The 14753-nt window shown below is 52.6% G+C and overlaps 1 protein-coding gene across 1 annotated transcript in view; it reads left to right on the forward strand.

Moving 5' to 3' along the window:
• Positions 1-8695, forward strand: part of LOC309819930 (obscurin-like) — a gene marked incomplete at its 5' end in the record, with an annotated part of 123301 nt that extends 114606 nt beyond the window's left edge. The window contains 17 exons of the mRNA XM_082650365.1: positions 38-210; positions 300-326; positions 1080-1232; positions 1320-1365; positions 1500-1577; positions 1927-3934; positions 4508-4588; positions 4897-5007; positions 5182-5349; positions 6117-6239; positions 6414-6629; positions 6816-6900; positions 7135-7374; positions 7617-7840; positions 7981-8056; positions 8193-8342; positions 8443-8695. Of these exons, the coding sequence (XP_082506491.1) occupies positions 38-210; positions 300-326; positions 1080-1232; positions 1320-1365; positions 1500-1577; positions 1927-3934; positions 4508-4588; positions 4897-5007; positions 5182-5349; positions 6117-6239; positions 6414-6629; positions 6816-6900; positions 7135-7374; positions 7617-7840; positions 7981-8056; positions 8193-8342; positions 8443-8620 (4137 nt within the window). The 3' untranslated portion in view covers positions 8621-8695. The remainder of the gene's footprint in view (positions 1-37; positions 211-299; positions 327-1079; positions 1233-1319; positions 1366-1499; positions 1578-1926; positions 3935-4507; positions 4589-4896; positions 5008-5181; positions 5350-6116; positions 6240-6413; positions 6630-6815; positions 6901-7134; positions 7375-7616; positions 7841-7980; positions 8057-8192; positions 8343-8442) is intronic.
• Between the last annotated feature and the right edge of the window lie 6058 nt (positions 8696-14753).

Consider the following 14753-nt stretch of genomic DNA (forward strand, 5'->3'; position numbering starts at 1 on the left):
GGGTACGGCCTCACCCACTGCCGGCTCTGCCCGACAGCCCCCCAACATCCTGATGGTGCACCCTGCTCGGGAAGACATTAAAATCTGCGATTTTGGCTTTGCCCAAAAAATCACCCCGGCAGAGCCGCAGTACAGCAAATACGGCTCCCCTGAGTTCGTGGCCCCCGAGATCATCGAGCAGACCCCTGTGAGCGAGGCCTCCGACATCTGGTGAGTGGGGGGCACCCACTCTCTGCCTCCTCCTCCCCCTCACCAGGCCAGGTCTGGGGTGACTCACGGCGGTGGTTTTTTTCCTGCAGGGCCATGGGGGTCATCTCCTACCTCAGGTGAGCAGACCCCGGCTCCTGTCGGCTGTCTCCTCCAAAGCCGGCCCAGACCCCTCCTCAGCAGGCCCACGGGAAGCTGTTGAACTGCTGGCTGCTCCTCAGATCAGAGACCCGAGACCTAAGGGGCAACTATCTTGGGAACATGCAGTCAGCCAACTCCGATAAGGGGTTTCTGCCAAGTGCTTTTCACACACACCCTGTCACAGAGGAGCTCTGCTGGGTCACGGGGCAGAGCACTGAGCTATTTCCCTAAAGGGTATAGGTAATTTGTCCAGAGCCCCCTTATAACAGTTATTGCTGCCCTGAGGACGCTGGTGGTGTAGACTGAGCCTGGATTTCCTCTACAGGTGGAGCCCTGATCCCTCCACCCCCGGCTAAGGCCAGGTGCCCCCTCCAGACTGACCCTTGATCTCTGCCCCAGGCTGAGCCTGGATCCCTACCCCAGGCTGACCCTTGATCCCTATCCCAGACCAAGCCTGGATCCTCACCCCAGCCTGGGACCAGATACCCACTCCAGGCTTAGCCTGGATCCCAGCTCCAAGCTGAGCCTGGATCTCTGGGCAAAGCTGAGACATATGCTGGAATTCTCAGGGCTGGATGACAGTGGTGTTCAGAGGCATCTCTAGTCAGGGCTGGGAGCCCCCGGCCACCACCATCCCCACGAGACCCAGCACTCCCTGTCCTGGCACCCTGCCTCCCATGGACCCAGAAATTGAGGCCACGACTGAAGGCTAGTCATGTCTCTGCTTTCAGTCTGACCTGCTCGTCCCCATTTGCTGGCGAGAGTGACCGAGCAACCCTTCTGAATGTCCTGGAAGGGCGGGTGTCCTGGAGTAGCCCCATGGCCTCCCACCTCAGTGAGGATGCCCAGGACTTCATCAAGGCTGCTCTGCAGAAGGCCGTGGAGTGAGTACACACGCCCTTCCCTCTGCCTGAGGTCCTCATGCTTGCCCCAGTGACCACTTGGACCGATCCCGCCCTTCCTCTCTCCAGGGCCCGGCCCAGCGCCGCCAAGTGCCTTGCCCACCCTTGGTTCCTGGTGAGTAGGCTAAACGCGGGCTGGCCTGGCTCACGGGGAGGGAAACTGAGGCCAAGAGGAATGGGGGCCTGCCTGGGCCACAGGGTGCACCAGGGTCTCCCCGCAACATGCCTCTCTCGCCTGGGCTCCCCCAGAAGTCTGTGCCTGCGGAGGAGGCCCACTTCATCAACACCAAGCAGCTGAAGTTCCTCCTGGCCCGCAGCCGCTGGCAGGTGAGCTGTGCTGCCCTGTGGAGGGGGTGAGGGGGTGGGGTGTGGAGGGGGTGGGAGGCCAGAGAGGGGAATGAGGCCCAGAGAGCTGGCTGGCTGTGTGTGCCCCTTCTGGGTCTGGGAGAGCAGGGAAGTGGGGCTGGGCATCCTTCATTTCAGGTCTTTGCTACCTGAGACACCGGGGTGAGGTGGGGCAACATGCAACACCCCTGCCAAGATGGGGACACACTGGCAGAGCCCTGGGCCCACGTCTTTTAATGCCCACCATTTCCTGAGCACCCCTCTGGGCCCACCGAGAGCTGGGAAGGCAGCGGGCAGCCAGCTGACGACCCCCTGTCCTCCACAACCCCAGCGCTCCCTGATGAGCTACAAGTCCATCCTGGTGATGCGTTCCATCCCGGAGCTGCTCCAGGGCCCGCCCGACAGCCCATCCCTCGGGGTGGCCCGGCACCTGCGTGGTGATGTCAGTGCCTCCTCCAGCAGCTCTTCCTCCTCCGACAACGAGCTGGCACCGTTCGCCCGGGCCAAGTCGCTGCCCCCCTCCCCGGTGACCCACTCCCCACTGCTGCACCCCCGGGGCTTCCTGCGGCCTTCCGCCAGCCTGCCTGAGGAGGCCGAGGCCTGCCCACCCGCCACAGCGTCGCCCCAGGGTGCACATCCACCAGCTGCCCTGGGCTGTGTGCCCCGGCAGAGTGTCATCCGAAGCCTGTTCTACCAGCAGGTGGGGGAGGGCCCAGAGCTAGGGGGCCTGTCCGCAGGCAGCAGACGGCACCCCGCCCGGCGGCGGCACCTTCTCAAGGGTGGCTACTTCTCGGGCGTCCTGCCCGGCCTTCGAGAGCCACTGTTGGAGCACCGTGCGCTGGAGGAGGAGGCTGCCAGGGAGGAGCAGGCCACCCTGATGGCTGAAGCACCCTCCTTTGAGACCTCCCTGCGGATGCCCAGTGCAAGCACCCAGGAGGCCTCTGGCTTCAGCCGCTCCCTGGACCTTGACGGGCGGAACACAGCCAGCCCCTCTGCCAAGGCCTGCAGCAAGGGGCAGTGTTCCGCTCTGGGCCCCTCGAGCCTTCAGGGGGCCCACGGAGAGAGCATGCCGGGAGGGGATGCACGTGCCAGGGAGAAGGAGCATCCAGAGGGGCCCCTGCAGGGGCTGAGGCTACTTCCGTCCACCGGTGGTGATGGGTGCTCCGCTCAGCAAGAGGGGTCATTGCAGGACAGCTGTGGAGGGCAGGCTGCCCCTTTCTTTCAACCCCAGAGGAGTCCTGCCCCCCAGGACTGTGGCAGCCCTGCTGCTTTGGCACCACAACCTCCCGGCTCCTTTCCTCCAGGGCACTGCACAGAGCCGCTCTTGACATCCCCGAGCCCTTTCTTCTCAGGAAAGCCACAGGCCTCCCCCTCCCCAGCCCAAGCAAGCCCCCAGTCAGACTCTGAGAGAGGGCTGAAGGACACCCCTCTTGCCGGGAGGCCTGATCCACCCAAACCCCCAGAGCCAGCCTCCCATATGGGCATGGAGCCCGGCCCCTCCCTGGACATTGAAAGCCTGTCCCAGGAGACAGAGGGCCTGGCCCAGTCTTCGCCCAGTCCACAGCGGCCTCGGAAGCTGGCGACCACACGGAAGTTCTCCCTGGGATTCCAAGGGGGCTACGCGGGGGTGGTGGGCTACGGCACCTTTGCCTTTGGTGGGGATGCCGGTGGCATGCTGGGTCAGGGGCCCCTGTGGGCCAGAATGTCCTGGGCTGCCTGTCAGTCCTCGGAAGAGGAGGAGGCAGGGGCCGAGAGCCCACCACCCCAGGCCAGCACAGTGCCTCTACCTGAGGGTGGCAGGGCCCTCCCGAGGGCCTCCCAGGAGGTGAGCTCACGGGAAGACTTAAGTGGGGGCTCTCAGGTGTCGCTCGTACAGATCCAGGACCTGTCCAGGGACCTGGAAGCGGCTGACACTGTGTCTCTGGACATCTCGGAGGTGGATCCTGCCTACCTCAATTTGTCTGACCTGTACGACATCAAATACCTCCCATTTGAGTTCATGATCTTCAAGAAGGTCCCCAAGCCTGTGGAGCCAGAGCTGCCACCCTCCCCTGAGTCTGAGGCTGGGGAGGAGCTGGCTGAGCTCCCACAGGCCGCATGGCCGGGCATTCTGGGCCCGCCAGCAAGCCTGGAGATCACAGAGGAGCCAGAGGACATGGAGGCCCTGCTCGGGGAGGCTGCTGGTGGCAGGAAGCGCAAGTGGTCACCCCCTTCCAGCAGGCTCTTCCACTTCCCCGGGAGGCAATCACTGCTGGAGGAGTCCACAGAGCTGGGGCTACGCCAGAGAGTGAGGGCCTCGGTGGCCCACATCTCCCGCCTCCTGAGGGGCAGGCCTGAAGGTTACTACCCCCACCCTGCCCCAGGACTGGGCACATCCATGTTCCCCGCTCTGCACCTTGGGTCTCCTTGTCCAATAGGACAGCTCAGGAGCTCACCTGAGTGATGCAGGAAGCCCTCCCCTGTCCCGGTGCTGCCCATACCTCCCGGGACACAGTGGCTTGTTTTCGAGGTCACCTTTGCAGCTTCGATCCCTCCCCATGTGCATGTGAGGCCCAGCTGTAATTCAACTGCAGTTACACCCCTGCGGAAGTAGGAACCAGACCAGCCCTCCCTGATCCTTGACCCCTGGGCCCTCAGCCACGCCTCCCCAGGCACCTGTGGCCCCTTGAGCTGCTGCCCTTACCTGCCCGTGGTGGCCCTGCCTAGGATGGGCTGATGCTGATGGGGTAGGGAGGGTGGTGCCCTCTGCAGCAGATGTAGCTCGTTTTCAATAAGACCCCCTGGGATCTGGGCTTTTCTGCCACATGGGAATCCCACAGTTGGCCACAAGGGGCCCCAGAGCCTTCCTCCCATGCTCCCAGAGGAGCCAGGCCCCTAACGTGTGACCTCTCATGGCCACTTCCGTACTGCAGGTCTGGAGAAGGAGGGCCCCCCCAGGAAGAAGGCAGGCCTAGCTTCCTTCCGCCTATCAGGCCTGAAGAGCAGGGACCGAGGTGGGTACACTGCCCAGGGGCTGGGCCCCCACTGCAGCCCAAGGGACCTTACTGTGGGGAAAGGGAATCCTGCCAAGACTGCATGGCGGGGGGGAGCTCACACGCATGGGATCTTGAGTACACAGAAGGACTCTGGCGCCCCAGCAATCACGGCCCTGCAGTCCTGGAAGCCTTCCTGGAGTAGGCGCTAGTGTTGGAGATGAGCCGCTTGGGGGTGGGGCTCATCTGTATATCCCCACGGCGGAGTCCAGGCCTTGCTCTCAGGCTTAGGGTCACCTCTGAAAGCTCACCTCCCCTCCCTTCCCCAGCACCATCGTTCCTAAGGGAGCTCTCGGATGAGATGGTGGTCCTGGGCCAATCTGTGACTCTGGCCTGCCAGGTGTCGGCCCAGCCAGTTGTACAGGCCACCTGGAGTAAAGGTAAAGAGCTCTCCTGAGGCTGAGGGGCGGGGAGGCAGGGGGTGCTCCTTTAGGGCATCACTCTCATTGTACAGAGGGAAACTGAGGCTCAGAGAGGGTGTGGGCCCCGGGTGTGACCATGAGGCAGGGCACCTGTGGGGAGCTTCTCTCGAGGTCCACTCTATCCTGCTGCAGACGGGGCTCTTCTCGAGAGCAGCAGCCGCCTCCTCATCTCCTCCACGCTCAAGAACTTCCAGCTGCTGACCATCCTGGTGGTGACTGCCGAGGACCTGGGCGTGTACACGTGCAGCGTGCGCAATGCTCTGGGGACGGCGGCCACCACAGCCATTCTCCGGAAGGCAGGTGCGTGGGCCGAGCAGGGCCCAAGGAATGTGACGCTCCCCACCCAGGCATCCACATCCCGGCACTACCAGGGCCTGGAGGGGTCACAGAAGGCAGTAGCCGGCTCTGCAGACCGGGACTCCCGGGAGGGGACACAGGAGGCAGCCGGGAGGGGATGCAGGGTGACACAGCTGGCCGGGCCCTCTCCCTGACACCTCTTTGGGTGCTCCTCTCCTTGCATTTCCCACGGTACCTCCCTCCCTGTGTCTCCAGCAAATGCAGGAAGAGGCGGCTTCCCATTTTGTATCTCTATTATAGTCAAACCAGGTTCTCAAAACACAGCGCTGGGGTGTGTTTCTGGGGGAGCCAAGACAGAGGCTGCAGGCCTAGCTCTCAGACCTCTGACCTGGTCCCCAGAGGGGGCTAACCCCCACAAGCCCTGCACCACAGCCCAGCAAAATAGAGGCCCCTCTGACTAGAGGCTGGGATTGGTGGCGGGCTGTGAGCAAGGGCCATTCCATGGGGTTCCTGGGCAGGCACCTGTGGAAGGGGAGCCTGGCGGGGTTGGGTAGGGCAGACACTTCCTGAGGCCCCTCGGAGGAGAGGCGCTGAGCCCCTCCTACTAGTCAGCATTGGAAGGGACCTCTGAATGAACTGGACCAAGTGAGGGTGGGCTCAGGGGCCTGGCAGCAGGGTGCAGGAGGATGAGGCAGGGCTGGCTGGGGCTCAGAGCTTCATTAGAGAACCCCTGGGAGCCCGCCTCAGATTGCTGTCTGTGGGCCCTGCAGAGCGCCCCTCTTCCTCCCCACGCCCGGACATCGGGGAGGTGTATGCGGACGGGGTGCTGCTGGTCTGGAAGCCTGTGGAGTCATATGGCCCTGTGACCTATATTGTGCAGTGCAGCCTGGAAGGTATGGGGCCACTCCTGAATCCTCACATCCTGGGGGGCCCCGGGGTCGCTGTGGGGGCACCGTGGGGAAGCACCTGGCTGCTCTGCACCCCTGGGTGGCCTGCGTGGGCCTCTCCACCCTGACATGGAGTGGGGAGGCCTTGGGCTGCCTCTCACCCACTCCTGTGTGGCCCAGGCGGCAGCTGGAGCACGCTGGCCTCAGACATCTTTGACTGCTGCTACCTCACTGGCAAGCTTTCTCGGGGCGGGGTGTACACCTTCCGGACGGCCTGTGTCAGCAAGGCGGGCATGGGCCCCTACAGCAGCCCCTCGGAGCAGGTCCTCCTGGGAGGGCCCAGCCACCTGGGTGAGCCACTCTGCAGGACTCTACGGAATGCGCCCTGCCACTTCAGTGAGTCACACGCTCACTTGGGATCGTTGGTTCTGCCTGCTAGGCCCCCCACCCACAAATGGCCTGAGGAATGAGAGGTCAGAGTGTTCGGGGGTTCAAAGAGGGAAGGGGTGATGGGAGAAAAGGCTGGGGGAGATGGGGCTGCAGGGGTGCCCTCCACCAGTCATCGGCTTCCCCTTCCCACAGCCTCTGAAGAGGAGAGCGGTGCCTCAGGGCCAGCCCAGCCGCTCCCCAGCAAGCAGACCTTCGCCTTCCAGACACAGATCCGAAGGTACGGGCCCTCCAGGGAGAGCGCGTGGCAGCGTCAAGGCCCCACTAGCTCTTCATGCTCCCACCCCAGCCCCATCTTCTCTCCCCTCTGATCACTTCCACCTGCATTTGCCTCAGTGCATCTGCCACCCCCGCCTGGACCTTCCCCCTGGGCTTGCTTCTCTGAGATTGGGGTCCGGCCTGGGCCACCCGGCGGGCTGGCCCCTCACCAGCCTGGCCCGTGCTTCCTCCTTAGGGGCCGCTTCAGCGTGGTGCGGCAGTGCCGGGAGAAGGCCAGTGGTCGCATGCTGGCTGCCAAGATCGTGCCCTGCCACCCCGAGGACAGGACTGCCGTGCTGCGGGAATACGAGGCCCTCAAGGGCTTGCACCACCCCCACCTGGCACAGCTGCAGGCTGCCTACCTCAGCCCCCGACACCTGGTCCTCATCTTGGAGCTGTGCTCTGGGCCTGAGCTGCTCCCTTGTCTGGCCGAGAGGTGAGAGGGCGGGGCCTGGCCTGGATTCGGGGCTCAGGACCTGGCCGCCAGCACTGTGGTCCACCTCTGGCCCACCTCCGGGGCCCGCCTGCACCGGCCAGCTGACCAGCGTGGCTCAGCAGAGCTGGGCCTTCCCTCCTAAGCCCAGCAGGGAAGTCTGGTGCTTCCCCGTGGCCCCTCGGCTGTGGACAAAGCCTGGGTGCCCCTCCCCACATGCCCCCTAACTGGCCCTCTGCCCCCAGGTCCTCCTACTCGGAATCAGAGGTGAAGGACTATCTGTGGCAGATGCTAAGTGCTGCCCAGTACCTGCACGCCCAGGGTATCCTGCATCTAGACCTCAGGTCCGAGAACATGATTGTCACAGAGTACAACCTGCTCAAGGTTATCGACTTTGGAAACGCCCAGATCTCCGCCCAGGAGAGGGTCCTGCCCTCGGAGAGTTTCAAGGATTACATGGAGACCATGGGTGCGCAGGGCGCAGACACCAAGCCTGATCTGGGGGAGGGGGGTGCCAGGAGCAAGCCCTTCCCCCAGCCCTGTCTCCCTGCCTGCCCCACTGCAAACACCCAGCCCCTCACCTGTGACCCCCACCCATGCTGTCCCCAGCTCCGGAGCTCCTAGAGGGCCAGGGTGCCCTTGCACAGACCGACATCTGGGCCATAGGTGTCACGGCCTTCATTATGTAAGTCTCCACATGCCCTGTGGACTGGGAGGGCTGGCTGGAAGGGCAGGCCTGGGGTACACTGAGGGTGACCCCAGGCCCCTGTGACTCCCATCCATTGAGCATGACCTCAGTCACTTGACCCCCACCCATTCAGGTTGAGCGCTGAGTACCCGGTGAGCAGCGAGGGAATGCGAGACCTGCAGAAAGGGCTGCGCAAGGGGCTCATCCAGCTGAGCCGCTGCTACGCGGGGCTGTCCGGGGGCGCTGTGGCCTTCCTCCGAAGCACGCTGTGCGCGCACCCCTGGTAGGCACCCCCACCTACCCTGCCTGGCCCATCCCCCTATGACCTGACCTGCCCGTCGTGGGCGGGGGCACGGCTAACGCCACCCTCCCGCGCGCTCCAGGGGCCGCCCATGTGCGTCCAGCTGCCTGCAGTGCCCGTGGCTGACCGAGGAGGGCCCCGCCAGCTCCCAGCCTGCGGCCGTGACCTTCCCCACCGCAAGTCTGCGCGCGTTCGTGAGAGAACGCGAGAAGAGGCGGGCGGTGCTGTACAAAAAACACAACCTGGCCCAGGTGCGCTGAACGCCTGGCCCTGCGGGACCGCACCTCTCAGTCTTTCAGGACTCCCTTCATATGCATACACACATCAATAAAAAGCAGAACTGGATGAGGCGCTCTCTGTTTCATTATTTTGTTTGGGGGAGGGGGTGAGGGCCCTGCCACCTTCCTGGTGTTTGGCGGAGGGCAGAACTGCCCTTCTCTGTCCCGGCTGTGTGCCCGCAAAGACTTCATCAAGACTAGAGCCCTCTGAACCAGTTCAATGTGGAGGCAGCTCCATGCTCTTGCGGGTGTGTGCGTTTCTACTAACCGTGTCAGTGCTGCATCAGACATGGACACAAGCCCAGGTAGTTTGCCGGGAAAACCTGATTGTGGGCACGTACCAAGGATTCCGACTTGCCCCACCACAGCACCATTCCTGGGGTGGGGGAGGAGCTGAAGCTGGAGCGTGTGGACAGCAGACACTACCCTCTTAGTTCTCAGCGAGTCTCACGGACGTGGTGACAGAGACATGCTGGTGAATCCAGCCCTCCTTGCTTTCCTCATCTCCAGACAACGGTGTCCGCACACTGGACATCCACCCCTTAGATCTTACTTGAACACAAAACACTTCATCTAAAAACCAAACATCTCCAAAAGTGAACTGCCTCCCCGCCCAGCTCCCCGCCCCCACCACACACACACACATTAACCTTCTGCAGACTCAGTAAACATGGCCACTCAACCAATCCTTAAGCCCAACTGCCTAGGTCCTGGGCACTGTGACCTTACATTGCCACGTCAGCAGCTGACCCCACTCCATCCCCTCATTGGCTCACCTGGCAAGGCAGGAATGGAGGTGGGAAGGGAGCCAAGGTGGGCGCAGGCTCTGTGCTCTCTTGGGCTGGTAGGATTCTGCTGTTAGCAGAGAGGCTTCTCCCTTAGCTCTTCCCATCTGCATTCCTCCCAACCCCCCCACCCCACCAACGTGGCTCCATTAACAGCCCCACCCCACTCTCCTATCCTCTGTGCTCTACCTATTCATCCCTCCCTCTCTCTTAACCCCTGGCAACCACTGAAAGGATTTTTGTTTTTCTTTTTCTTTTTAACTATCTCCATAGTTTTGCCTATTCCAGAATGTCATATGGTTGGAATCATACGGTATATAGACTTTTCAGATTGGCTTTTTTCACTTAGTAATAATTTAAGGCTCCTCCAGTTGTTTCATGGCTTGATAATTTTTTTCTTCAATTTTATTTTTGTAGTAATAAATTTATCATCTTAAGTGTTTTAAGAGTACAGTTCAGTAGTTATATATTCATGATGATTGCAACCATCACCACCATTCATCCCCAGAACTCTTTTCATCTCATAAAACTGAAATTTTATATCCATTGAACACTAACTCACCATTCTCCCCTCTCCTCAGCCCCTGGCACCCACCATTCTACTTTCTGTCTCTATGAATTTGACTACTCTAGGTATCTCATATAAGTGGAATCATACAGTGTTTGTCCTTTTGTGACTGGCTTATTCACTTAGCATAATGTCCTCAAGATCCATCCATGTTATAGCATACGGCGGAATTTCCTTCCTTTTGAAGGCTGAATAATAATACTCCATTGTATGTATATACCACATTTCACTTATCCATTGATGTACACTTGGGTTGCTTCCATGTTTTAGCTAGTGTGAATGTTGCTGCTATGAACATGGTGTACATTTATCTCTTCTAGACCCTGCTTTCAATCTTTTTGATTATATACCCAGAAGTGGAATATGGTAATTACATTTTTAATTTTTTGAGGGAACTCCCTAGGGTTTTCCACATTGGTTGTATCATTTTACTTTCCCTCCAACAGTACAGAAGGTTTTCAGCTTCTCTACATCCTCATCAACATCTGCTGTTTTCTGTTGTTTTTTTTTTTTTTTGATAGTAGGCCATTCTAATAGGTGTGAGGTAGTATCTCATCATAGTTTTGATTTGCATTTCCCTAGTGATCAGTGATACTGAGCACCTTTTCATGAATTTATTGGCCATTTGTATATCTTCTTTGGAGAAATAATCTATTCAACTCCTTTGCCCATATTTGAATCACGTGGTTTGTGTTGTTGTTGAGTTTTAGGAATTTTTTATATCTTTTGGATATTAATTCTTTAGATGTATGATTTGCAAATATTCTCTTCCATTCTGTGGATTGCCAATTTACCTTGTTGATATTATCATTTGATACACAAATTTTAAAAGATTTACCTAAAGTCCAGTTTGTCTTTTGTTGCTTACAACTTTTGTACCCTAGTGAATAAATAATTACCAAGTTCAATGACAAGAAGATTTCACCCTAAATGTTTTCTCCTAAGAGTTTTATAGTTTTAGGTCTTTCACTTAGGTCTTAGGTCCATTTTGAGTTAACTTTTGTATATGGTGTTCAGTAAGGGTCCAACTTCATTCTTTTGCATGAGGATATCCAGTTTTCCCAGCATCATTTGTTGGAAAGACTGTCCTTTCCCCATTGAATGGTCTTGGCACCCTTGTCAAAAATCGTTTGACTATATATGCAAGAGTCTATTTCTGGGCTCTCTATTTTAATCCATTGGTGTATGTGTCTGTCTTTATGCCAGTACTACACTGTTCTGATTACTGTAGATTTTCAGTAAGTTTTGAAACCAGGAAGTGTGAATCCTCTAGCTCTGTTCTTTTTCAAGATTGCATTACCTATTGGGGTCCCTTAACTGCCATTGGATTTTAGGATAGGTTTTCTTATTTTCTGCAAAAAAAAAATGTCATTGGGATACTGATAGGGATTGAATCGAATCTGTCAATTGCTTTGGGCATTATTGACATTTAAAAAATATTAGATCATTCAATCGATGAACATTGGATATGTTTCCAGTTATTTATGTCTTCTTTATTTCAACAAGGTTTTTTTAGTTTTCATTGTACAGTCTTTCACCTGCTTGATAAAGTTTATTCCTAAGTATTTTATTCTTTTTGATGCCACTGAAAACTGAATGTTTCCATAATTTTCTTTTCAGATTTTTCATTGTTACTGTATAGAAATGCAACAGATTGTTGTGTGTTGACTTTGTATCCTGCTACTTTGCTGAATTCATGTATTAGCTCTAACAGATCTTTTTGTGGAATCTTTAGGGTTCCTTACATATAAGATCTTATCATTTTCAAACAGAGATAATTTTATTTCTTTCTTTCCAATTTGGATTAATTTTATTTATTTTGCTTACCTAATTGCTCTGGCTAGAGCTTCTAGTACCATGTTGAATAGAAGTGGTGAAAGTGGGAATCCTTGTCTTGTTCCTGATCTTAGAGGGAAAAACTTTCAGTCTTTCATCATTGAGTATGATGTTCACTGTGGGTTTTTCATACATCACTGTTATTATGTTGAGGTAGTTTCCTTCTATTCCTACTTTGTGGTTGTTGGCCTTTTTTTTTATCATGAAAAGGTGTTGAATTTTGTCAAATGGTTTTTCTGCATTAAGATGATCACATGTTTTTCCTCCCTACATTATTTTAATTTAGAGAGGAATCAATTTATGAATGTTAAACCATCCTTTCATTCCAGGAATGAGTCCCACTTGGTCTAGTGTATCATCCTTTTAATGTACTGTTGAATTCAGTTTGCTAGTATCTTGCTGAGGATTATTGCATCGGTATTCCTCAGGGATATTGGTCTGTAGCGCTCTTGTGGTGCTTTTGTCTGCCTTTTATATCAAGTTAATGCTGGCCTCATAGAATAAGTTTGAGAGTGTTCTCTCCTCTTGATTTTTTGGAAGTTCATGGAGAATTTGTCTTAATCCTTCTTTAAATGTATGCTAGCATTCACCAGTGAAGGTTTGTGGTTCTGTTTTTGTTTTTTTTCTTCCTTCAGAGGTTTTTGATTACTGATTCAACCTCCTTACTAGTTACAGGTCTGATCAGATTTTCTAGTTCTTCATGATTCAGTAGGTTGTGTGTTTCTAGGAATTTATCTATTTTTCTAGATCATCCAGCTTGTTTTGTACAATTGTTCATAGTATCTTATAATCCTTTTCATTTCTTTGGTATCATTTGTAATGTCCCCTCTTCATTTCTGATTTTTTGTCTTCACTCTTTATTTTCTTAGTCTATCTTAGGGTTTGTCAATTTTATCTTTTTTTTTTAAGTCTTTATTTCATTTTTTTCTATTGTTTTTATATTCTCTATCTCATTGATTTTTGCTCTTATTTCCTCCCTTCTTCTAGCTTGAGGTTTAGTTTGATCTTCATTTTCTAGCACTTTAAGGAGAAAATATAGGTTGTTGATTTGAGAGCGTCATTCTTTTTTAGTGTAAGTGTTCACACCTATAAACCTCCCCCTTGGCACTGCTTTTGCTGCATTCCATATGTTTTGGTATGTTGCATTTACATTTTCATTTGTCTCAAGATATTTTCTCATTTCACTTTTGATTCCTTTTTTGACCCATTGGTTGTTTAAGAATGTTTTGTTCAATTTCCATATATTTGTGGATTTTCCAGTTTTTCTCTTTCTTCTACTATTGATTTCTAATTTTATTCCTTTGTGATTGGAAAAGACACTTTGCATGATTTCAGTCTTTAAAAAAATTTAAGACTGGTTTTATAGCCTAACATGTGATCTATCCTGGAGAATTTTCCATGTGCACATGAGAAATAAGTGTATTCTACTCCTGTTGTGTGGAGTATTCTCTCTATATATATATCTGTTATGTGCAGTTGGTCTACAGTATCATTCATGCTTACTATTTCCTTATTGAGCTTTTGTCCGGCTATCCATTATTGAAACTGCGGTATTAAAGTTTTCTACTACTCTTGTAGATTTGCCTATTTCTCCCTTCAATTATGTCAGTGTTTGCTTCATAGACTTAGAATTTCTGCTGTTTGGTGTATGTACATTTACAATTCTTACATCTTGGTGAATTAAGTTTTTCTTCATTATATGATGTTCTTTTTTGTCTCTTGTGAAGGTTTTCGAATTAAATTCTATTTTGTCTGTTATTAGTATAGCCACCCCTGCTCCTTTTTGGTTAGTACTTGATGGACCATCCTTTTCCATCCTTTCACGTTTCACTTCTGTACATTTGCAGATCTAAAGTGAGTCTCCTGTTGACAGCAAGAGTCAAATCCAGTTGTTGTATCCATTCAGTTGATCTATGTCTTTTTATAGAGAAGTGTAATCCATGTTCATTTAAAGTAATTAATGATAGAGAGGACTTATTATTGACATTTTGCTATTTGTTTTCTGGTATTGTATTGTAATATTTCTGTTATTTGTATTGTAGTTTTTTGTCCCTCATTTCCTCTCTTTCTTCCTTTCTTTGTGTTTCATTAATTTTTATAGTGAAAAAAATTCACTATAACAATTGTGAAAAAATGAGAAGTGATTCCCTTCTCATTTATTTTTTGTATATTCTAAGAATATTTTATTTATACGTGTGATTGGGATTACATAAAAGAGTTTAAAGTTATAACATCTACTTTAAGCTGATAACAACTTAATTTAAATAACATACAAGAAATCTACACCTTTACAGTCCCACCCCCATTTTATGATATTGATTTCACAAATTATATCTCTCTATATTGTACCCATTAAGATAAATGTACAATTATTTTTATATTTATCTTTTAGATCCTATAAAAGAATTTGAAGTGGAGTTATGAACTAGAATTATGATAATACAGATTTTAATATTTGTCCATATTATCTTTACCACATAACTCATTACTTTTGTATGGCTTCAAGTTACTGTCTAGTGTCCTTTCATTTTAACTTGAAGGACTTCCTTTAGCATTCTTGTAGGGCAGGTCTAGTGGTAATAAATGCCATCAGCCTTTGTTTATCTGGAAATGTCAAAAGTTCTCCATTTTTGACTGACAGTTTTTCTGGATACTGTATTTTGTGTTTTAACACTTTGAATATATCATACTACTGTTTTCTGAACTGCAAAATTTCTGCTGAGAAATCTGCCTATAATCTTATAAAGACTCCCTTTACATGATGGGTAGCTTTTCTTTTACTGCTATCAAGACTCTCTTTTTGTCTTTGACATTTGACTCACACATGTCTTGGTGTGAGTTTCTGTGGATTTATCTTAGATTGAATTTGTTGAACTTTTTGAATTTGTATGTCTATTTCTTTCCTCAAATATTGGCTGTTTTCAGT

The sequence above is a fragment of the Grampus griseus genome, assembly GCF_964374135.1.
Source record: "Grampus griseus genome assembly, chromosome: 3".
NCBI lineage: Eukaryota > Metazoa > Chordata > Mammalia > Artiodactyla > Delphinidae > Grampus > Grampus griseus.